Source organism: Pleuronectes platessa, chromosome 2 (assembly GCF_947347685.1).
Source record: "Pleuronectes platessa chromosome 2, fPlePla1.1, whole genome shotgun sequence".
Taxonomy (NCBI): domain Eukaryota; kingdom Metazoa; phylum Chordata; class Actinopteri; order Pleuronectiformes; family Pleuronectidae; genus Pleuronectes; species Pleuronectes platessa.
The window spans coordinates 9,392,845-9,415,430 of NC_070627.1; the positions used below are offsets into that span (position 1 = coordinate 9,392,845).

General features: G+C 40.2%; 1 protein-coding gene across 1 annotated transcript; it reads right to left on the minus strand.

Annotated features, from left to right (window-relative positions):
* Nucleotides 1-1,115: 1,115 nt before the first annotated feature.
* Nucleotides 1,116-21,799, minus strand: shmt2 (serine hydroxymethyltransferase 2 (mitochondrial)). Its single transcript, XM_053435724.1, has 12 exons — nucleotides 21,646-21,799; nucleotides 13,398-13,589; nucleotides 10,039-10,118; nucleotides 9,189-9,389; nucleotides 8,841-8,922; nucleotides 6,563-6,685; nucleotides 4,854-4,993; nucleotides 4,557-4,719; nucleotides 3,965-4,064; nucleotides 2,577-2,732; nucleotides 1,543-1,650; nucleotides 1,116-1,394 (listed from the first exon to the last, which is right to left on the minus strand). Exons 1-12 carry the CDS (start codon nucleotides 21,676-21,678, stop codon nucleotides 1,267-1,269), a joined length of 1,506 nt encoding a protein of 501 aa, XP_053291699.1. The 5' UTR covers nucleotides 21,679-21,799; the 3' UTR covers nucleotides 1,116-1,266.
* Between the last annotated feature and the right edge of the window lie 787 nt (nucleotides 21,800-22,586).

The window sequence follows — 22,586 nt, forward strand, 5'->3', positions numbered from 1 at the left end:
CGCTTCCTCACTGATGCAGTGATAATGACAGCAGTGCCAATCTGAGAACCAGAGACACAACAAAGTACCGTGAAAATCTTTTATCAAATCCAGCTGCTTCACAGTTTTCATGTGGTAAAGTAAATTACACTCAGATCAGAGACTGCACAACAAATCACTTTTCCCTCTGAATCCACAAATCATATTAATACTCAAGGTGAAAAGATAGTTACACAGTTAATTCTATTTAAACAATATATACAAAAGTATATACTCTTTGTAAATGCACTTGAAGGAAATGATCCAGGATGACATCTGTGTTTCATTTGGTTGTTTATGACATAACTAATACATAGAGCAATTATAATCTGACAACTATTATATGAGTGCAGAGAAAAAAGAAGCGTAAAAAAAGTACCTGGTTATTTTCACACCAAGGAGATGTTTCCAAGGCGGGCTTATTATATTGTAACGCAATCTGATACAAACAGAGAACTTTTTTTTTTAACTGTTGGCATTAAATGTATCATAAAATAAACGTGACTAAGTTTGTTGTGATGCTCTATATTAATATTTCATATGAAGATAGGTCCACCTCCTGTGCACTCAGACCTAGACCCTTGAGAGACGGGGGGCTAGACAAATCTTTACAGAGTTAAAGGGCTGTATTTCAGATTTCAAGAAATGTAAACAGTAAATTAGTTAAAAAAAACATGCATGCATCTCCCTGTGAATATAGCAATTTACATTATTGATTTTAGTTAGAACTCCTTACAGCATTAAGACTCTTTAGTATACTTTATTATATTAACCAATTATACATTACTCAGGCCACAGAGGCTGTGTGACCAATAACTGTTGGTTTTATTTGATTCAACATGTTTCTTTAATCCTCGCTCTCACCAATGTTACAGAAATGTGTGTAAAAACAAGTGATAAAGATCTTCTACATATACAATAGAAAATATTTTCTTTGCCCCTAAAAAAACAATAACCCTTCTATAATATTGTATTTTTGTCTTTGCCTCAATATGAAGGCCAGGTCCCCCCCCCCACCCCCCCCACCCCCCCCACCCCCCCAAAGAAATAGTAAAATGATGACTGCAAAGAAGTATAAAAATGAAGTTTCCCAAATCTGACTGATTACAAGGAAACTTACGTTTCATCCCACTTTACTGGCACCAAGCACATTTGACTACCACATGACATTTTCCCCGTCTCAGACATTTCTGCTCAGCCAGCTTTCTATCACCTGGCTCTCAGCATGCTGAGTCCGCACAGACTGGCCTAATGATCGTGGAAGCCTGGCATGGGGAAGGGCCTGGCAAAAGCTTCAACGCGGTGGCGTAGATCAGCGATGCGAGCCACAGTCTCTGGGTCCTGCAGAAGAAAGTTCTTGAAGTCCTGGAGCTTTCCTGGAAAAGACAACAGAAAACGAATGTTCATCTTTTTTGTAAGTAACCTCAGAGCATTCTTTACTCTCATGTTTCTGTATTCAAATATTTAATATGGCATAATATCACTGTATCATGTAATCTTTCTCCCTCCTCACATACGGCTTACCTGTCTTTTTCTTAACATCCAACGCAATCTTAAAGCCCTCGTCCATGAACTCCACCACTTGTACAAAGTCTCCTTCTTTGAACTGCCTGGATGTCAAAGCTGGAGCACCTGGAACAGAGAAGATTCCATATTTAATTTATTTGTCTTTTAATTTAGCCTTTATTTAACTAGGGAGGTCTCATTGAGAAACAATTATCTATTTGGCCAAGTAGTCCTGTTCAAGATGGGCAGCAAATGAATAAAAATAAGTTTCATACATACATACAAGCAGAGACAGATAAAAAAATAAATAAATAAATAAATAAATAAATTTAAAAAAAAAATCACACTAACAAATCCTGCAGTTTGAAATAAAAAGTGAAGACTAGTAATTTCTTCCTTCTACTTTTACAGTTAAACGGTCTGTTTTTCCTTTTTTTTTTAAACTGAGGAGCCATATGGTCTTTGGCAAAGAAAAAAAAAAAAAGAAACCTTGAGCTTCTGGAAATTTTTTAATAGCAGATTCTAGATGTGTAAAAACCAAACAGATGCTGATAATCAATGGGCCACAAAGGTGCAGTCCAAGTTTAAATAATAACAGCAGAGCTTTGGGCTGCTGGTGAAGTATTTGCCTTAAGATGATGCTAAATATGTGACAGTGTAGAAGTGGAGCTCTTGAACTTCCTGGAAGATGATTAAAAAGCCAAACATGCTTAATTAATTATGTTTTGCTCAGTGCTTGTGGCTTAATTGGTGGCTGACTAATTTCCATATGCAAAACTACATTTTAGAAAACTAAGCAAAACAGACCAAGTGGAGTCGACTGCAAAGTTACCATGACAAAAATAAACTCTCTCCGTCTCAGTGTGTTGGTCAGAACAACTGACCACCACAACAGCACTAATTACCTTGAGTAGGAATATCATTTACCGTCTTTTGAGCTATAAAACTTTCTGTTTACACAAATCAGAGCAGTTATTTTTGTTTGCTAATAAGTATGGCATGAACTTGTCTGAGTGGAGCTAAATGTGGTGATGTCTGAAGCTGTCCCTTACCTAGCCTGAGGCCACCAGGTGTCAGGGCGCTCTTGTCCCCAGGGCAGGTGTTCTTATTGGCAGTGATGGAGGCGAGCTCCAGCACCCGTTCGGCTCGAGCTCCGTCAATGCCCTTAGGCCGCAGGTCCACGAGGACCAGGTGGTTCTCGGTCCCGCCTGAAATATTCAGCATTACGAGTTAAAACTTTTGAGGAGGCCATAAGTCCAAAGCTTCATGGTCACATACTTCACCTTAAAGCTTTTGATCAAAACCTCTCAACTTTGAATTAATGTTAATGAGGTAATGTTTCTAGATTTATTAACCTGAGGATATGTAATTGATGAAACCAAATTACTGTCAATGCCCCAAATGTTTTACATCTTCACTTTTCTTATGCATTTGTCTACTCAACGGATCACCGTGTTTCACTTCATCAATGAAAAAATGAGTCTGCTTTTCTTTGGGAGCTCCGACAAGTGAGTAATTGCCAATTCTATTAAAACTACACTTTAATCAACTTTACTGAGAGTAAAGTTGATTGGTATTGTTATTACGAGCAAAGCAAGAAATTCACTACTAAGATATTAAAATTAAAACCATGATCATTTGTAACTGTTTCATATATATACACTTAGTTGACAGCCTCCTGAGAGCACAGGGGTACATTTTGTCCACCCTTTCTCTATCAGTGAGGCTGGGCTAAATAACAGAAACAATCAAGTTTAACAACAGGCCAACTACAGCCTCTGCAAAGACCAAACATTTCAATCTACAGCTCTCTAACAGTTTTATTAAAACGTAAACATGACAACCTTCATGAAGGTAGCATTAAGTGCAGTACTTCTGCATTAGTTTAAAATGGGTGTACCCTAATAAAAGGACATAGCTTAAAATGTCTAAATCATAAGTAAACAGCTTACTTGAGAAAGAGCACAAATTTTTTTTTTTTTAAGTTTCTAATTTAATCAGTAGAAAACACTGCTTTCCTTTTTTTTTTCTTTTCGAAGCGACATCTACAAAAGGGATTAAAAATAAAAAGAGTATGCAGATAATGCAGTGTAAGCACAGGACGAGTCACTGTTTGTTAGGTTTCAAATGAAGTCTTCACATAAAAAAAGAAGCTGAGGCCAGCGTATCGAGTGCAGTACAAGAATCAACTTTTCACTCACAACCACAAATTGACCACTTTCTGGTTTCATTTTCTTGACTGACGAGGTAGTTACTCTGACATAAGTCCATTTGCACATCATGAATTTAAATGCATTTCTGTTTGTTTTTTTTAACAATGTAATTTCGATGCGGTGACAGGACATTTCTCTTTATTGACCTGTGTTTTGGATTTTTCTTTATCGTGTTTGCTGAGCCAGTGTTTAAAAGTAAGAGAATGCTTAAATATAAATTACATTACCTGATACCAGGGTGTAGCCTTTACTGAGAAGAGCTGTGGCCATTGACTTAGCATTCTTCAACACCTGGTCAATATACTCCTTGAACATGGGAGAATTAGCCTGGTCACACAGAAAAGATAAGGCATTAATATATACATGACATAGTATTTTTCTTTATTTTTTTTTAAACTCAAAAGTCTTTCTTATTTGTGTCTTGAGAGATAAACACAGGATACCTTCCTAACATTATCTAATCTAAGTGATAAAAACATGTTGGCAACTTTGGAGAAAGTTCCCTCCAGTGGTTAAAGTAAAATATGCAGCCTGTCTTTCCTCTTTAACATATTCAATTTCAATAACCGTTTATCACATCATTAATGACCACACAGTTCACACTTGGATAAAGAGAACAGACAGATGTCTGCCTGTAGCTCAGGGAACAAGCTCCTGAGGCAGGTGGTGTCAAGCATCTCAGGGGTAAGATTTTGTTTCACTGTAAAATTTGATTCAACAGTTATCAGTGTCTTATTACGAGATAACAGAGCAGCGTAATAAAGCGCTACATCAATACAAAGTTCGTTATGAAACAGGGCATGTGTGTGCAGTACTGACCTGTCTGAGTGCCACAGCCACACCAGCGATAGCGTGGTTGTGAGGTCCACCCTGCAGCGAGGGGAAGACAGAGAAGTTGACCTTGTCCTCGAGGTCATACATGATCTCCTTCCCCTTCTTGTCCACTGAGCGGACGCCCTTACGGTAGAAGATGAGGCCAGCCCTGGACAATACAGAGCAATTTACTAACTGGGCATGTTTAGCATTTTATCTTTCTCAAATCCCAAGTCAAGATTTATCCCTGCTAATGCTCGTGCCTGCCGGTGCGTCCTCTAGCACATTGGCTGTGCTTCTTACCTGGCTCCACGGAGGGATTTGTGTGTGGTAGACGAGACCAGGTCAGCGTATTCAAAGGGAGAGGGGATGGCTCTGGCTGCTACCAGACCGCTGATGTGGGCCATGTCAGCAAGCATGTAGGCCTTGATGTCAGTACACAGCTGAAAGAGAACGGGTGTAAAAGACGAAACAAAGACCAAATTAGGTTTCAAATTTATACCCCACTGCAGGAAATATTCAGTTTTCATCTTTGTTTGTTTGTAAGATAGCTCTACACTTCAGGGAGTTTTCCAGTCTGATCATCAGGATCTCAGGACAAAAACTGCCTGTCAGGTGCCTGACTTGCTTAGCTGACAGTATTCCACTGTTTAGCAAAATAAACATCTTTAATCTTCTTTTCAGTTTAATTTGCCAAATTGGGAGATTAACTACCAAAACGGGTTAGTCGTCTTACCCAAGAGTACAGACTGTTCTCTGTACTGTTTGTTGAAATGTGAGATAAAGAGATATAATCTCTGGGCTCTAATACATTTAAACTCCCCCCCATGGTTAAGATATGATAACGCTACATCTGTTAGCAGTTCCTACCTACTCAAATGGCAGATATTTCAAATGGGAGCTGGTATAATTACACTCTTCAGTTGTCTTCAGAGGCCAGAAATATTACAGTATAATTCAATAAATCCTGGCTGTCTCTTGCCAGTATTTATTGAAAAAGAGACAAACAATAAATAGCTCGCTAACATGCAAATTACTTGCTGGCGAATGATCAGAGTAGTAAACAATCTTTTAGTGCTCCAATTAATATGCATTATCATGACATCCTCCCTTCCCTCATATCTAAACTGGATCAGCGCATGTTTATTAGATTAAAAGGCATGGGAGATGGCAGGGTTACTGGAGGGGGTAAAGAACACAAGAGGGTGATGTGCAGTAGCTGATGAACACAGATAGTGAATCAAATTTTAGATGTGTGTGGTGTGTGTGTGTGTGGGGGGGGGCTGCTTCAATCTAGGTAACAACACTGAAAGTCTGGAGAGGAGCCCGGCCCAGCCGATTCAGTCATAAAACGGAGAACAGTTCCAGAGAGACATGCCAGGGGGGAAATATGGCCTCACTTCAGGCCTAGTGGCAAAGTAGTTATGGTGCTTAATAAAAACACAGCTCTGTAATGGTGGGACACTCTATCTGATGGTGCAGGCTAGAGTGGAGCTCTGCAACAAAAGGGGAGCAGTCATGGAGTGAATGAAGTGAGTCAGCGAGTGGGTATAACAAAACAGATGAAGGGGCCTCTTGTGCACTGTCAAAGAGCAGTGAAGTGTGCGGCTAGAAGTTGCTGCTGCGTATGCGCGAGGCGGTGCCATGTTTAGTTTGGTCGAGTAGGCAAGAGAGGAAGACAGCATCTGTGTTGGTGTGCAAAAGGTTAAAAGAGCCTCAATATCAGTTTGTGTTTGGAAGTCAAAAGTTAAAAAGTGAATATTTAGACCAGTCTCCGTCTCTTTCTCCTCTAGTTTTTAGAACAGACAGAAATATGTTTAGAAATAATCCTAGCCGGGTTTCACAAAGGGAATCAGGTGACAAAGTGACAGGTGAGTTTAAAATAAGATGTCGTTCTTCAGGCAGGATGAGAAGTGGAATAAACAGGCTGCTGGTAGAGGGAAACACAAAAATAGAGAGATGGATGGGGTAAAAGCTGGGGGACTTTCGAATATACAGAGTTCTCCGTGCACCTTCTTGATGCGGGAGTAGTCAATGAGGCGGGCATAGGCGCTGGTGCCAGCGATGATGAGCTTGGGTCGGAACAGCTTGGCCGTCATCTCCAACTGCTCGTAGTCTATGAGTCCTGTTGCAATCTGCAGAGAAACAGAGAGAGAAAGACGGCGTGAGAGGAAAGAATAAAGAGGACGTGGAAGAGGAATATGACAATATTAGAGGGAGAGTAAGGGTAAGGAGAACAAAAAATTAGCCGGAGAGATATCTTGAGGATCCAGAGACAAGATATCAACACAGAGATATTTTTTTTTTCATTTGAAGATTATTTGAAGCAGCAGCAATTGAGGGTACTTTGGCTACCTTAAAAGGGGAAGAAATCTATCTAAGGGAGACATTTCCACCCATCATATCATGGAGGAAGATGGGGCAATTGCAGTAATCCCCTCCTACTTATCCTAATTCAACCTTTCAGGGACCTACTCAACTGGTGTAATGAGGCTGAACAGATTGGAGGTTGGTTTGGAGACTTTTCCTGCTTTTTTCACTGAACTGAGCAATAAAGAGGCATGTTAGACAGTCTATTGTTCAGTGGGTGTACTTCAGAGTCACATGAAATGGAGTCAGGAGCACTCAACTGACCAGTTTGTCTTGTGTCAGAATCTGAGGTTTTAGCCCCAAGCCTTCCCTCCAAGAACCAGAAAAGATAGAAGGGGCAAGATGGAGGAGAGAAACAAAGTGAGAGACAAAAAGGATTGAGAAGAAGGGAGACAAGAAAAAAGAGAGAAAAGAAGAAGGGAAAGCTTTATTTAGACAACCTGATAATCTCCCATCTCCAGAGCACATCTATGGATGCCCCCTCACTCCATCAAGCTGCTCATTGTGAAGACAGAGCCAGTGGTGCTGGCCAGCCTGTCGATTTCCCATTATCTCTCTCGCAGAGGGGTCCTGCCAGCCCATACATCAGCAGGTCTGGACATGCAGACTTGCATGGCTATCCATCAGCCGCTAGCAACACTACCACACAACTATGTCCCAAGGAAATAAAATGCTGCACACTAACACATGATGATGATCTTATCTACATGTTAACTTGAAAAATTACTGGTCACATCTGAGTGGGCCTGTTAGTACAGATCCTCATGGAGGTGGAAAGCAGCACTCCAGTTGTTTTATGTTGTATGCTAATAGGATTGAATGGCTAGATTGGGGAAAGACTGGCCACACATCAAACAACACTCGAGTTTAAGTTGCTCTGTCTGGCAAGCACCAGTGAGTGAGCGAATGTCTGATGGGATAATGATTCCCTGAGTTAGATACTGAGGCTACATCCACACTTACGTTTTTTTTTTTTTTTTTTTTTTAAATAAAACAATCTCCGTTCAGGCCAAATTTCCAGTTCATATAACAAACGCTAATTCCATTCAAATCCCAAACTTGTACAAAGTAATTTACAGAATAACAGGAAGGTAAATCAGGGGTAGCAGTTTTCAATGACTACCAAACTGAGAATATCTGCCTTCTGAGGTGTCTCACTCAGAGCCCAGACCATAACCCAGTGAGGGCAGATGCTGTAGTGTGACCCCAAGAGAGCCGTTCACACCAGACATCCTAAAAATATCACTGAACTAGTTCTATAGATACATTTTTTCCACCAGCAATGTAAGTTTCATGTCTGTGTTGTTATTAGTTATGCTAGGCGTCCATAAATGTGAGTAAGATAAAAGCTCAGATCACATTTTATGACATTTCATTCCAGATGTTTCACATACATTTTCTTGTCTCACGGTCCATTAAATTATTTAGCAAAATAACCACATTAAGTGCAGTTTATCATTAAATACCTTCACAATTTAATAATTAGCAGAGATTACCATGTACAAAGTGCTGCTGCAGAACAAGTCTAGCTTTGCACTGGCAAGTCCAGACATCTGACAAGTCTGTGGCAGCTCTGATAAACTGTACACGTGCTGGTTTATGAGTCAGTCATAGAAAACAACTGTTCCTGAAATCCTGCACACGACTGTCTGCACTTTAAAGGACCAAATTATAGGAATTAAAGTCTTTTCATCTGACAATCCAACATGATCATACATCACATTTATTAATTAATTTAAATATGGTTCATTATAAGCTGTATCAGCTGCACAGCTGTCATGATACTATAACGTGCTTTTATCACCGTTTTATCAATTTGTTTAGCCAAACTTCTTCACCATTTTTAGGAATCTTGTTTATCACTAGTAGAAAACTCCACTTGTTTGTTACTTGATACCAGTAGTAGGGATCTCTACTTACGTTTAGCTTGTATGGCATGGACTCAAAATAGATCGAGGTTGCTGAGATCCTCTTCACGTCAGACATGTAGCCATGGGTCAGACTTGAGTTACAAAAACAAACGTGTAGACAGACAGAAAAACAGACAAACACATCAGTTACAATACTTTGCAAACAACCCGATTTAAGTTTAACAAAAGTTAAACAATTTGCAGCTAAATAAAAATAAATAAAATTCATTCCTCTGGTCCTAAATGTGACGCTGTAGCATTGACATAGAAAATGGGGCAACTTCGAGTGTTGGTAGAGGAGAGAATAAGTGACAGGGTTGTGATATAGTGTGAAAAGGAAACCACAGTAACTACTCACTGTCCTCCGTCGGGCAGGTCCAGGCCCATGATGCGGTCGTGGGGGTTGAGGACGGCCGTGTAGACAGCAAAGTTAGCGGGTGAGCCTGAGTATGGCTGGACGTTCACACCCCACATAGCTGGGTCCAGGTCAAAAGCCTCCAGGGCTCGCTTCTGACACAGAAGCTCAATTTGGTCGACCACTTCTGCTCCGCCATAGTATCTTTGAATGTATGGTCACAGGCGTTTGAGAGAAAGACAGAAAAAGAAACATGATTTGCTTTGAATGAAAAACACACCCTGTACAAACAGATCCTGGAAATCACTTACTAAATGAAGTTAAGATACAAATTCAGTTTAAGCCAATCTACAACAATCCCTGTTACATTCAATGAGTTTGTGACAAATAACAGTGTTGGTCAGCAAATGGTGTCCTGACATTAGATCTGGGACATACCAGGTGAAATTACAGAGAGACACAAATTTGACCTTTTAGCTTCATTCATTTAAATAAGTTAGGAGGGAGATTTACTTTAGGCAAAAGAAAAAATCTAATTAGGAACATTTCAACAGTTCTGTTTGTTGCTGTTAAATGTGAATTATCCAAGGGAAATAATAGAAAACAGAAAATAGAAAACATCCAACTATCCGCCTGGCACCAAATTCTTCCAATGTATCCCCTTAGGAATCTATTTTGGCAAAGCAGAGGCTGTGGATTATTCGCTGTGTGGCTGGCACAGTAATAAGGGGAGAACGCACAGTATAAATCAGTGCGTGCCTATACGTGTGTTTGTGTGCGTGTCTGTGACAAATATCCCGAAGCGAATATCAACGGCGTTAATAATCTGGGGTGTGGCTGGATAAATGCTCACCTTCTCCCTGGGTAGCCTTCAGAGTATTTGTTGTTCAGACAGGAGCCCTGAGCTTCCAGAGCTGCTCGGCTGCAGAAATTCTGTGGTGGTGACACAAGCACAAACACACACAGTCAGATCAATGACGCCATTGGACAAAAGGGACAAGGATGGCAAATTAAAGTCTGTTAAGTGATAGTGAGAAATCCCCCTCCAGCTAAAGGCAATCATTACAATATTGAACCTCTGGCCTTCCATAGACTAACACTCTGCACTTCACAATGCTGCTTGAGGACACAAGATAATGTGAAAAATACTTTTATTTCAGTGAGTGTGGTTTGCAAAGGACAATTATTCCACACACGTATAAAGCATAGTGTCCATGTGCTTGAACATAAGATATGATAAATAAGATTAGTTTAATATACCATTACCAATAACTGATACAGAACTCATTAGATGATATTTATTAACCCAAATTCAGTAAACTCATTCCATTGATTTATTTTACTAAATTACTCTTGAAACATTAAATTGGACAAATAATGATCTTACACCAGAATCATGATCATAATTAGATACAACTTTAGTTTATTAATTAGATCATACTTAGAGGTATTGTGACAAATATTTTAGAAACCTTTGGTTTAAGCCTTGTTTTTAGAAAACCATTCCCACATTTGAGCTTCTCAAAAGGTGAGGATTATCTATCATGATGGAGGGCTTATGATTCAATATGTTGAGATATACAACAATACTGAAAAGGTGATATTTCAATCTAATCTTTTAAAACATAGTTTAAAGAATAAACCACCATATAAATCAAATAATTGTTATTTTTTCCTTTATACAACAGTGGGATCTGCATTTGCATTCATCACAGTCCATGTCACATCCAATATCCTTGAACTAGTTTTTATGTAATCAGCAAAGCAAGAATCTTTTCATAAACATATTATGTAAATAGACTAAATGTGAACTGACAGTTTTACATAGAGTAGTTGAGAGAGATCCACTCATTCCATTTGCTGTGCTCTCAATTTAGTTGTGTCCCCAAAGTGTTTGATGTTGGCACAGTACATTTTGCAGCTTGCAAGGCTCTTGTCAAACGGCTCCTTGATTGTGGAAGCCGACACTTCAGCTCCGTACTCCACGGGAGCATGTATCACTATTTGGTTTCTGCCATTAGTGGTAACATTCGTCACCACCCATCATTAACGCATACCACTTCCTGTCTCGGTTTATGTGGTTGGATATGATGAGTAGAATAGGTTAGTATTACAAATTTAGCTATTGAGGATTTAAATTAAACAACTTTTGTCCTGCCACTACTTCACAAAGGGGCTTCGGCCCTGCTCTGTATGCACGTAACCACCCACAGCTTTTATTGCAACCTCGGTATAAAAAAGTTTCTCCCGTTTGATTTTCCTCCACCGAGTTTTCTTTCTTTTCTTTTTTGGGGATTAAAATGTTTCTGTTGGTTGACATATTATTGGTATTTCAGAGGATGCATTTGTGAATATGTATTCTGGAGATCAGGAGTACTTCCCCAAATCCTGTCAAACCCTTCCTGCCACACAGACACTCTTCCCTCTTATTTATTTCATAAAGTTAAAAGAACAATCTACAAAAATGTTAAACTAAAGCATCAGAGGTATTTATATTAAGTTGCTTTAAACCTTTTTACTATAAGCTTAGCCCTGGCAAAGTGTTGAGCTGCATGTTTATGGGCAAATGCATTATGTAGGAAACTGTCAATTTTATAAAAACAACACATTGCCGTTTTATTCAAGCTGGCCAGTAATACGCTCAAACACAAAGCACACACAAACACCTACAGTCTCCACCTGCTCCGGCGGTGCTCGTGTTGTGTGTGGTTATGCTAATGTTTCACCTGGGAGCCAAGAGAAGATCAAGGGAGATAAGAGCTCCAGTACCAGCTTTCTGCCGCGTCCTTCTGTCATGCTGACAACTGTGCATATATTAGAAAAATAAATTCAGTTGATTTTTGGGGACTTGAATGTGTGCTAGTGCGGCTGTTGTTACATCCCGATGGCGAGTTCAACCTGAATACACAAATCCATAGAGTCCATATAGTCCAGCCCACATTATACAACGGTATTTTTTTTTATAAACGCCACATTTTGGAGGCTCAAGCTAATGACAAGTACTCTAACTGCATTGAAGTAAAAGGCCAATAGGTACCTTATCAGATCAGCTGTTCGTAGAAAGATACTATTTTTTCACAAGACTTGGTTTTAGGGTCAGGGTAGTGTAAGGGTTAGGGTAACAGTTAGCGCTGCAGCATTTAATTAGTTAATGTCAGGGTAAAGGGTTATGGAATGCATTTTGTGTATGAGTGTGTGTGTGGTACTGAGATGCGCCTTTAGAGAAAAGGGTGGGAAAGAGGCAGAATGAAGATATCAGCTTTATCTCACACTTGAGTGGTCAGGCTTTGTGCTGAGAGGGAGCTGATATACTCCACTGAACAACTACTGTGGCAAAGAGACAGGAGCAGAGAGAAAAAGAGCAACGCGGGATAAAACCTAGCCTGCTTTTCTGAAGTAAAACATTTTACATTTCACACCCTGCAGCTTTGGAGTGAAAACAAAAGTGTTACACAAATTTGCTGCGAGTTATTCAAGCCACGTTTGAATGAAGAACAGCAAACTGTGCACAGCTGGTCAGTGGGTGAATAATGAATGAATAGTGAGGTCATTTTGAACTGCACATGTCAAAGTTCATGATATCTGTTTTGTGTATGCCTGAGTAAGAAGGTCACCAATATGCTTGAGAAGCAGTTCACTAAAACGTTTCATTTAGAAGAAAATCGCAGAATCTTGATCACTAAATTGAATCTTAATGTCTGACTCATTCAGCAGACAAACAAACTCATGCATTTCTTTGAAATATTGTGAAATATTAGTTGTGAAATATTATCTGTGGAAATGTATTCCCAACACTGTTGCAGAAGCTCCCACAAATGTTCTGCACTTTGCATTTTCACTTTCTGTCCAGTTCATACCAAACCAGTAGGATCGGGTTTAAGTCCGGACACTGTGCTGCTCTTCCATTATGGGATTCCAGTGAGACAACCAGTGTGTCTTTGTTTTTTGCCTTTTTCTCACTATTCTGATAACAATAGGCACTAACAGTTCCTCCAGGGCAACATTGTCCTGATATTAGAGGTGAAGTAACACAGTTTGTTCTCACACTAAGTTTTTTACACCAAGTTTCTAACCTTGGTTTTCTTGCTTATATTAGCAAGGCTATTTAAGGTTATTCACTTAACATGAACCTATTAAGACTCAATAAAACCAGAAGAATGTGTCTCTTTAAATGTTCTTAACTGTTGTGTGTATATTAGAAAGTTGCCTTACCTCAGACGCAATGAGCTCCAAGCCTCGGCACTGCCTGTCCTTCTCTTTCTGCAGAAGATTCCACATCTCAGGGTCGTCCTGGGCCAGGCTATCCTGGCCTGTCCATGGTGGATCTTCATTCGCGGTATGGGTGGCAGCGTGAGACTGCTGCCCACGTACACTGGCAAGAAGAGGGGCTCTGTGGCACAGAGGCTGTGGACAGAGACAAACGGTTAGGGGCTTTAATAAAAAAAGCGGTGATACAAAGAAAGGAAGAACAATCAACTGACATTATATTAACTTAGTACATATATTATCGATATTGTTCACCAATTTATAAACACTGTCATTGCACAGAAACTGGAGTCCTTAGGACTGTTATTAACTGCTGAATTTTTTTCAAAGAATCCACACTACATCCATGCCTGTCCAGACACATATACAAATATACGGAAAACTGATCAAATTTTATGAAATGTAGTTAGAGTATATTGTCATATTTAGTACAAGAATTATTAGGTGATGACTCATGACCAAATTTGTGTTTTGTGAGGTCACAGTAACATTGACCTTTTACCACTGAGTTCTAATCAGGCCATCCTCCAATCAAAGTTGCCGTTTGTTCCAGATGTAAAGAAGTTCACTCAAGGCCTTCAAAACCATGATGTCCTTAGTGAGGGTGTTGTTGGCACTGAGGTTTAATTTGGACAACTGTAGGGTTTTTGGTGATTACGAAACATTAATCAAGATAAATTATCTTTCTAAAAAATGTGGCCCTGATAAAGGAGGGAAGAATCGATAACAATGTCTCCGATGAGAATGTGCTGATAAAGGGTAGCTGGGGCTCTTCTCTTAAACAGGCACCAACAAATAAGAAGAGACACAGAAACAATTTCTCTGCAGAATGTATCAGATAATTTTACATACTTGAAGTGACACTTTGATTTGTCCTACATAAATACAGAGACATTTGAAGTCTCTAGCCCTCCTCTATTTCTCACAGTCTAATATGTAGCCTGGTATAATTAGAAGCTGGCGTGTTTGCATGATATCAATTATCAGCATGGTTGTTCAATTATGCCTTTATCAGCAGTTCTACAAACCGAAGGACTGACTTTTACAGCCTCAGTGTACCAAAGGAGGCATATAGAGAACAGATTCAGCACTTCCTGCTTATCTAATCTGGACTGGAACTGGCGAGTTTTTCCTCTGCTGCTGCAGCAATGCCTGATCATGTGAGTGAGCACAGTCCATACAATTTTCACTGGCTCTATATCTTTTTTTTAAGTTTCACACGAATACCACTATTTTCTGGGCTAAGTCCTGGTTCTTCCATGTGCTATCCCTGGCTGGATATCACATACTGTAGATGCTTGACTAGATAATAATACAATCTTAAAGCTACATGTGTGTGCCCTTCAGTGCACAGGTCTCCTTTATAAACCATTAAACAACAGGGAAAGCACCGAGTGGAAGAACTCTGAGGTTAACAAAAATCCCAGACAGGTTGATTGCCCTCTGAAAAAATTTGCTCTCTCCTGTCATTTAATCAACAACATGATGATGACTCTGTGATGAGATCAATCCCACCACAACCAACCTATAGTTATCATTTGTGCAGGTGTGCTGGGGTGTGAGGGACAACCTCTCTTTAATAGCAACATTAAAAAGCAATTAACACAATGCTCAGGACTGACTGAGGACCCCCATAAGACAAAAGAAATGGTTGAGCGCTTAATCTTTTGTAGGGGTTGTAGTACACCGTAAATCTAACAAAGACACTAACTATGAGATTTTATACTTAAAAAGAATGAATATTTGTCCAAGGCAGAATGATAAATGCTACGTAAACCAAATGAGGTAAACTTCTCTGCAGGCAAAATGACCAACCATTAGTTTTAAATGGTTTCTAGTGTAGTTTATATTGGATTTTAATAATTGTTATTAAAAAAAGACTATGCACAAATGTCATGTGTACCAACTATGTACTACAACTATATAAACATGTATGCATTTGTGGATACATTTGTACACGTGAAACTGGCTCTGCACTGTTGTCAATCGCTTCCTCTCAGTTTGTGGACAACATGATATTTGGAACCTCCGGCTCATTGGAGAGGCGGTGGACTAGTGGCAGAAACTTGGACTATGGGCAGAAAAGGTCTCTGGTTCATCTCTGGTTCGACTCCACGGAGAAACAACAAAAAGACGAACCTGGATTGATCTGTCCAAAAATCCAAGAGGATTCTCCCTACCCTGTCTAGTGCCCCTGAGCAAGGCACCTTACTCCCCCAACATCTGCTCCCCATGCGCTGTACATGGTTGCTCACTGCTCTGTGTGTCCTTCACCAGATGGGTCTCAAGCATGTTTAATAACCCACTGTTCATATTTCAGGATAGAGTTCATCGTTGTGTGCTGTGCTCATGTATCCTGCATTATCTTCAGTTTTCGAACTGTTATTTTTGTGTTGATAGGAAACTTGGGCTCAAAGCAAAAGGTAATATTTTTTTAGATTTAGCCCAAATGCAAAAACATTAATGAGGCATTCAACACACTTGATGGAGGCTGCAGCTTCTGGAGGAAACATTGGTAATCTCCTGACACACCTCCAAGTGCAGTGCAAGAGTTCAGTCACAACATGGCATCCCTTTCATAACTCTCACACAAACTGACAGGAAGCCACCCACAAATGTGCAAAACCCAATTCATAAATACAAATGGATCCAAAAACATGAAGATGTGCACAGAATAAGTTCAGTGAATTTGCCAAGATTTCAGTATGGAATGATTTTTACACAACAAAAATAAAAAATATATGTGAGTTACAACTATTCAAGTCCAATAAACCATCGTCTTGGAAAACTTTACAAGAGCCCTATTCTCAGAAGCAGCTTGAAGATCGGCTCTTATCTAATCCCTCGCTGTTTGTACAATCCTCTCTACTCCGCTGCTTCCTCTGCTCCCCGGGGTGGCAGAGGGGACACTGGTGACACACCAGGGGAGGCGACAGCCACATTAATGGACGATTTCTAACAATCTCTACCTTGGCCTTCTGTCACCAGTAGCAGTGGTGATGGTGATGGTGGGGAAGGGGAGAGGGCCCCCCCCGGGGGTTCTGGCTGAGATGAGGGCCTGGGGAGACAGGTCAGGCTGCCTCTGAGGACACGTCTCTAGCAGAGAAATCACACGGGTCATTAAATCTTGACGGGAACTGTCCTTTGCTGTCTGGGTTTCTGCTGGTACACACCAGGGCCAGGGTAAGCAGCCAAAGAAAAACCCAACACAAGGCAAAGCTGCCATAGTTATAGCGTAACTGACGACTGCAAAACAGACAAGGGTGCCTCTCCCTCCCCCTCTGCACCTCCACACTTCTCTCTGCTTTCCTTTTCCCCTCCTTCTGTCCCCATCATGTCACCCTACACTGCTAAGCACACTCCCAGTTGCACTCGTGTGGCATTTTTATTAGTTCCTCATGTCAACCGTATCACTGTCATGGTGTCCAAACTGGACAGCTCTGGGCTTACACAAACACACAGGTCAGTCCCAATGGTCTTCCTCTGTGCCTTCCCGCCTCATTTCGCAGTGATGATCATTACAGGAGATTAATTAATAAACACAAGAAACTGATCCAAGAAGTGTGAGATCCAGGAACAAGCACCCATATGTCACAGAAGAACTATTTTTGGCGACAGATTATGCTGTCGTTTGAAGGTGAACTTGATAAACTCTGCTGTGAGTGGAGGGGCAGGATAGGCCACATCAACCTGGGCGTTGAGCACAAAATAATGGCAGAGTCACAGATGTGCTGCATCTGCATGACAATGATAAGGTAATTGTCAGCAGTTTGCCTTTCCTCTCAAACATCTGTGGCCAGATGACAATGGCAGAGGAGGAGTAACAGGAAGACGGAAAATCATTTCTTTCATTAATCCTACTTCTGTGTTATTTTTACCCATTTCCTGATGCAGCCTCCAAAGCAAGGCAATTTTACAGATGACTGCTGTCTATCAGTGGCTGTACCAAACAGCATGGTAACACAAGTAAAACAGAGGGAACTAAAGAGAAGGGGGGAAAAAAAGGTATGTACGGTCAGAGAGTAGAAGTGTCAACAGGGCAACAGCATCCGTCAGTCTGACAAGCAGTTGCTTCTTTCCCTGTCACTGACTAATAGTGGCGCTGTCCGTTACAAATTGCCCTGTGATTCAGTCTAGATGACACCAGACGGAGAGATCGGGATGGGGTGAAGTAGCGTGAAGGGACAAAGGCAGAGTCTGAAGCGACTCCACTCTATTTGGGTCAAAGGGTTGTAAGGGTGACAATCACAGATTTAAGCGATGCCAGAACGACTCAGTTTTGGTGTAATTCTTCCATAACGCTTTGTGCTGTGAAGAAGATGATGGTGAAAGCTCTTCACGGGGCTTCCTGATGCCTTATTGAGTCAAGATACATGTGCATGGCCTTTCTTGAACCTGTGCCCTGTTGAGGAATACCAATACAGACATGTCCTTCTTTGACAAGGAATAAACTTGCTTTGCTTTGCTGTTGACATTTGTCTAGGGGTTCAGATGTGCTTTCATAGGGTGGGTTAGTCGGGCAATACACTACATACATAGTTCTGCAAGTGATTCTGGTCTTACTGAGGAACTTTTGTTACCAGTTTGAGGGATGTAAAAATGGGCACAGTAAGGCCGAAAAATAAGTACCTCCAGTTCATATAAAGTATACTAGTTTAAAAGACAGTTTCTGATGAGTGAACAGATATAGCTGGACAGCAGTCAGTAGCATACACTAACTCAAACCCTGTTTCTTTTTTCCCCTGCATTACATGATCAACGTGTCCTTTTAAATTCAGATGTTATAAGGTTTAAGCTTTTGTCATCAATATGCTGTAGATTGGATCTAAGACTAAGAAACTTCAAAAGCCCTTTTTTGTACCTATGAAATTCAAACATCATCTGTAACAGAAAAGAGAGTATGTTAAAGTCGTACGTTGAAGTCTGAGGTTGTACTTGAGCTCAGCATCGCAATATGAAGGAAAGTTAATCTTATTCAAGCATAGCTCTGACACTGATGTAATGTGAAGCCCCAAGATGTCTCACCCAGTACGATTTGTTGGAAGTGCAGAAACACTCAGTTCGCTCATGGTTGTGCAGTAGTGTTACAGAGTGATGGCTCTTCTAACACAAAATATCCCTGACAAGTACCGACTAAGGTGTGCAGAGACAAACAAGTTTAATTCGAGGACCCATCAGCACCAGGTAAAAATGAAAAGCTGCAGCTGAATGTTTCCTACACTGCATTCATTGCTTATGTTAATGATGTTTCGCAGATTTGAATTGGAGCTTGCTAATCCTGTACAGTCTGAACTGGAATCTAATACCTTCAGCAACTAGCCCAATTCAGAACAAACATGCCGGTGATGAACAATAAACTCTGTTTGTCAGAGAAAATAATATCAACAAAGTTTCCCTGGTAACAAGTAATCTTCATGTGATCAATCCTTAATCTGTTCCCTAAAGAAATCGAGCTGAACCGCAACAAGAAAAAACTGCACCGTGACCTATGAGGACACCACATGATTTCACTTAAAAGGAAGACGGTCTTGTGAGTCCTTCCAAAATTCAATGAAGAGTCACATTTAACCACTTAGCATCAATAGGAAATGTGTGCAAGCATGTGAACCACTTAGTTTAATAGCAACCGTCCAACGATGGTGACTAATAAAATCTAGGTTTGAGTTGGAGCCTTCTCCTGTAAGACATTTCTTGTGAGTGATGGCAATGTGTACCATAGAAAAACAACACTGGTAAAACAAGACTTGTAGCGAATGGATCTGAACTTCAATTTTCTCCCCCCCATAACCATCTGACACTGTAACAGCGTTTGGCCGCTTTCAAAAATCCCTGTTTGACTGGACGTTTGTAGACGGCTCCCGTTTCCAGTGAACGGCTCTACAACCGTATAGTGAAGCAACAGCACAAAACACTCATCTTATGTGCTATTGTGGGAAGTGTAAGAAAACGTCAGATCATTAAGAAACATGGGTGACCACCACAGTCTGGGTAATTAAGGGGACTCTCTCCAGCGTGGTAGAGTACCCAACAATTACTGTCACAGTGAAAAAAGGGATTTAAAAAGGGATTTTTATGGTAGGAATCGCACTGCATATTGTCCGAGGATAATATCCTGTCATTAAATAACAACTTCATGAAGCTTATAACCAACAGTGACAGATGTCGATAGAGTAAATTCCAAAAGGGAGAGAGGAGCTGCTTCACTATTCCAGATATAAAAAAAAACAGGTGAACTCTGGATCCTAAAACAAATCATGACACTAAGAATTGAGAAATCGTGTACTTTGCCTTGTGATAAACAAGGCACAACAAAAAGCATGGTACGCTGCTTTGCAAAAATCTAAAGATCTACGTGTTTCAACTCAAATTCTTCATCACAATGTAAAAACAAGTGGAAGCTAATTATTTAAGGCTAAGTTTGTATTAGGTCAGTGGACCTTGGAGCTTAGACTCTCCATATGAGGATAATATCTATATTGTATCATAATCAAAAATAAGATTACAATACCATGGCAGATACAATGCAGTTATAAATATTCCAGCAGTCAAGAAACTGCTGACACTGCTGAAACGGTAGATATTACTTCCCTTATATGACAAAAAAAGGACTGTGTTATCTGTTTCATAATTTTTTTCAAAGTTGGCAGTTAATATTTGCTTGAAGCTTGCAGAGTACATTTCAGACCTTTATTGAACTTTGGACGTTGTTAGGACCAGCACAACTGATTTCTAGTTAATATATCAGTGTGTGACGCTTCTCTTATATCTGCATTGAGTAACACAGACTGAGGCTTTTAACCCGAGGTGCACTTCAGTTCAAAAACAGCACATGTAATGCTGTAAAATGGCAAAGTGCAGTTCTAGTGTTTTCATAACTGAGACCAAGTTGTAATTGCCGAGAACAAAGTAAAAGATCAAAGTGGCATTTCAGGAACGATTTATGTGGCAATGAATATGTGCAGAGTCAGTTCTGGTAACTGTACGAACAAAGTCAACAAGTAAACAAATGTTAAAATAGCACTTTTTAAAAACAGCCTGTGCTCCACTTTACACAGCAGCAAAAAAGTTTCAGGTGGCATATGATGCAATCAGATTTTTGCTTACGTTTTCCAGGATTGTGTGTGTGGATACCAGCAATGTCTCCAACTGAGGGATTTTATGTATGAATTTATGTTTTGATAAAATGGTGATCTATAGGACTGTAAACTCCTGGTTTCTGAGACACTGGAATAAAATTCTGTAATCTTTTTTAATTTGTATATCTCGGTGGACTTGCAACGTGTGATCATTTTGTTTCTATATTTTTGCTCTCTATTTTGTCATTTATTTATTTCCTTTTCTTTCTTTCTGTATTAGGATCCCCATTAGCACCAGTATAACCTCTTCCTTCTGGGGTCCACCTCACACACAGTCATACACATAACTTAAACATAAGACACAAACACATAAACAATACAAGTTCACAAAAAATGTACAGCTCATCTCATTAAGCTTTTTAAGTTTAGAGAAGAGAAACAAAAGGATCTTTATAAATATTGGGCAAAACACCAGATTTGAGATAATTTTTAATTATTTTAAAACACATGTTCCCTTGTCCTTCACACAGTTTAGTAACACTTCTTAACAAAGACTGATATCTTTATAATAACTTTAAAGTTTTGTTATACCCATCCTGCACAGTTCCAAGGAAACAAGGTTATAATACTTCTACTTTCACTAGAATCCATACATTATCTTACTGATGAGGACCTGTGAGTCTGAAACAAAGTTTAACTCAGTTAGATAAACGTCAGAAACGTGTCCGTCGTGTTGCTGCTGACTTTCCCCCACATGATGAAACTGAGCAGTCGCTGTTGCATCATTACGTGGACTCAGCTGAGCTCTGTACCACGCAGGCACGACTAGCCTGCTAGCTTAGCAGCTAGCTTAAAACTGACAGCGGTTACATTGAGAAACAAGCACAACAACAACAACACGAGCAGAAACACAACTAGCAGCCATGGTCGTTAATGATTCTTCTAGAAGGTGACTGAGCTTACTCAAGCAGAAGTGGACAACTGAACCCCCCCTCACCCCATGGCTGTAGTATTAAGTAACACTGACGTTCATCTTGCTAACAGGTCACAGAGAGCCGCTTACTCCCCCCACCTGGGTAACACCGTGAGAGAGAAGCTGTGTTTATCGATGCACGTACCCGTGTGAGCCGCCTCAGCGTGAAGGAGAGCATGTTCCCAGGTCTCTGTCCAGAGGAAGAAGCAGCGCCGACTGGTTCAGGAAGGACTGCGAGGATGTCACCGTTGAGATTGCCGCGAGGGCTGATGGGAGTTGTAGGCCCCTGAGAGGAAGCCGCCTACACGATCAGATGTCTGTCACACGTTGCGTATACGTGGAAAAGGCTCGTGGGGATTCTGCGCACATGATAGCTAATACCGATATTTATCACAACACACATCACATAATTATTTTATTTAAAAAAGGCTGGTGCTTGCTATAAAGTCATGGTTTTCTTCGATGTCATTGAATGACATCACAGATACTTGATAATCAGCAACAAAATGAACAGGACAATTGATCTTGTCTTATAGCTCCTCACTATACTTACACAATGCATATATATGAATATATATATATTAATGAAGCCTTGTTATATTGCTATTGATTAACATTTTAATTGCCATATATGATTTATATAGTTGTGTTGCCCAGATGTGCATTGGTTGTGCATTTCTAAGGAAAAGGGAAGTGGTCTGAGAACCTACATTTATTTGTCATAAAACATGGTTAAAGAAAAACCAAATACTGGATCCATCCCTTGATCTGCGTCCGCAACAGAATTCAATGACTTCATCCCAGGACCAGGCCCCATCTCTTCCACAGGTTTGGGTTGTGGGCCGTGTAGCTTTCTTTAATAATTGTATTATATAGTATAATCCGGCTAACAAATAAACCCACAAACACAGCAGTGAAAGAACAATATTCCTTGCAGAGGTAATGAGTGGAGGCAGCTTTCAGTGGTTTTATCATCTCATGGAGATGCTGAATAGAAACTGGTTCAATCAAGATAGATTTGTAATCCCACTGAATTGTGCGTAGTCAGGATTGTAGAAGTTAACTAATAAGCAGTTTGAAATGTGG

What these genes read in the sequence shown, in the direction of transcription:
- shmt2 (XM_053435724.1), bottom strand. Translation starts at nt 21,678, where the DNA reads ATGCTCTCCTTCACGCTGAGGCGGCTCACACGG. An exon ending in GACCTGCCCGACGGAGGACA is followed by an intron (nt 8,923 to 9,188) that starts GTGAGTAGTTAC and finishes TTGTAACTCAAG; the next exon opens with TCTGACCCATGGCTACATGT. An exon ending in CCATGCCATACAAGCTAAAC is followed by an intron (nt 6,686 to 8,840) that starts GTAAGTAGAGAT and finishes GTTTCTCTGCAG; the next exon opens with ATTGCAACAGGACTCATAGA.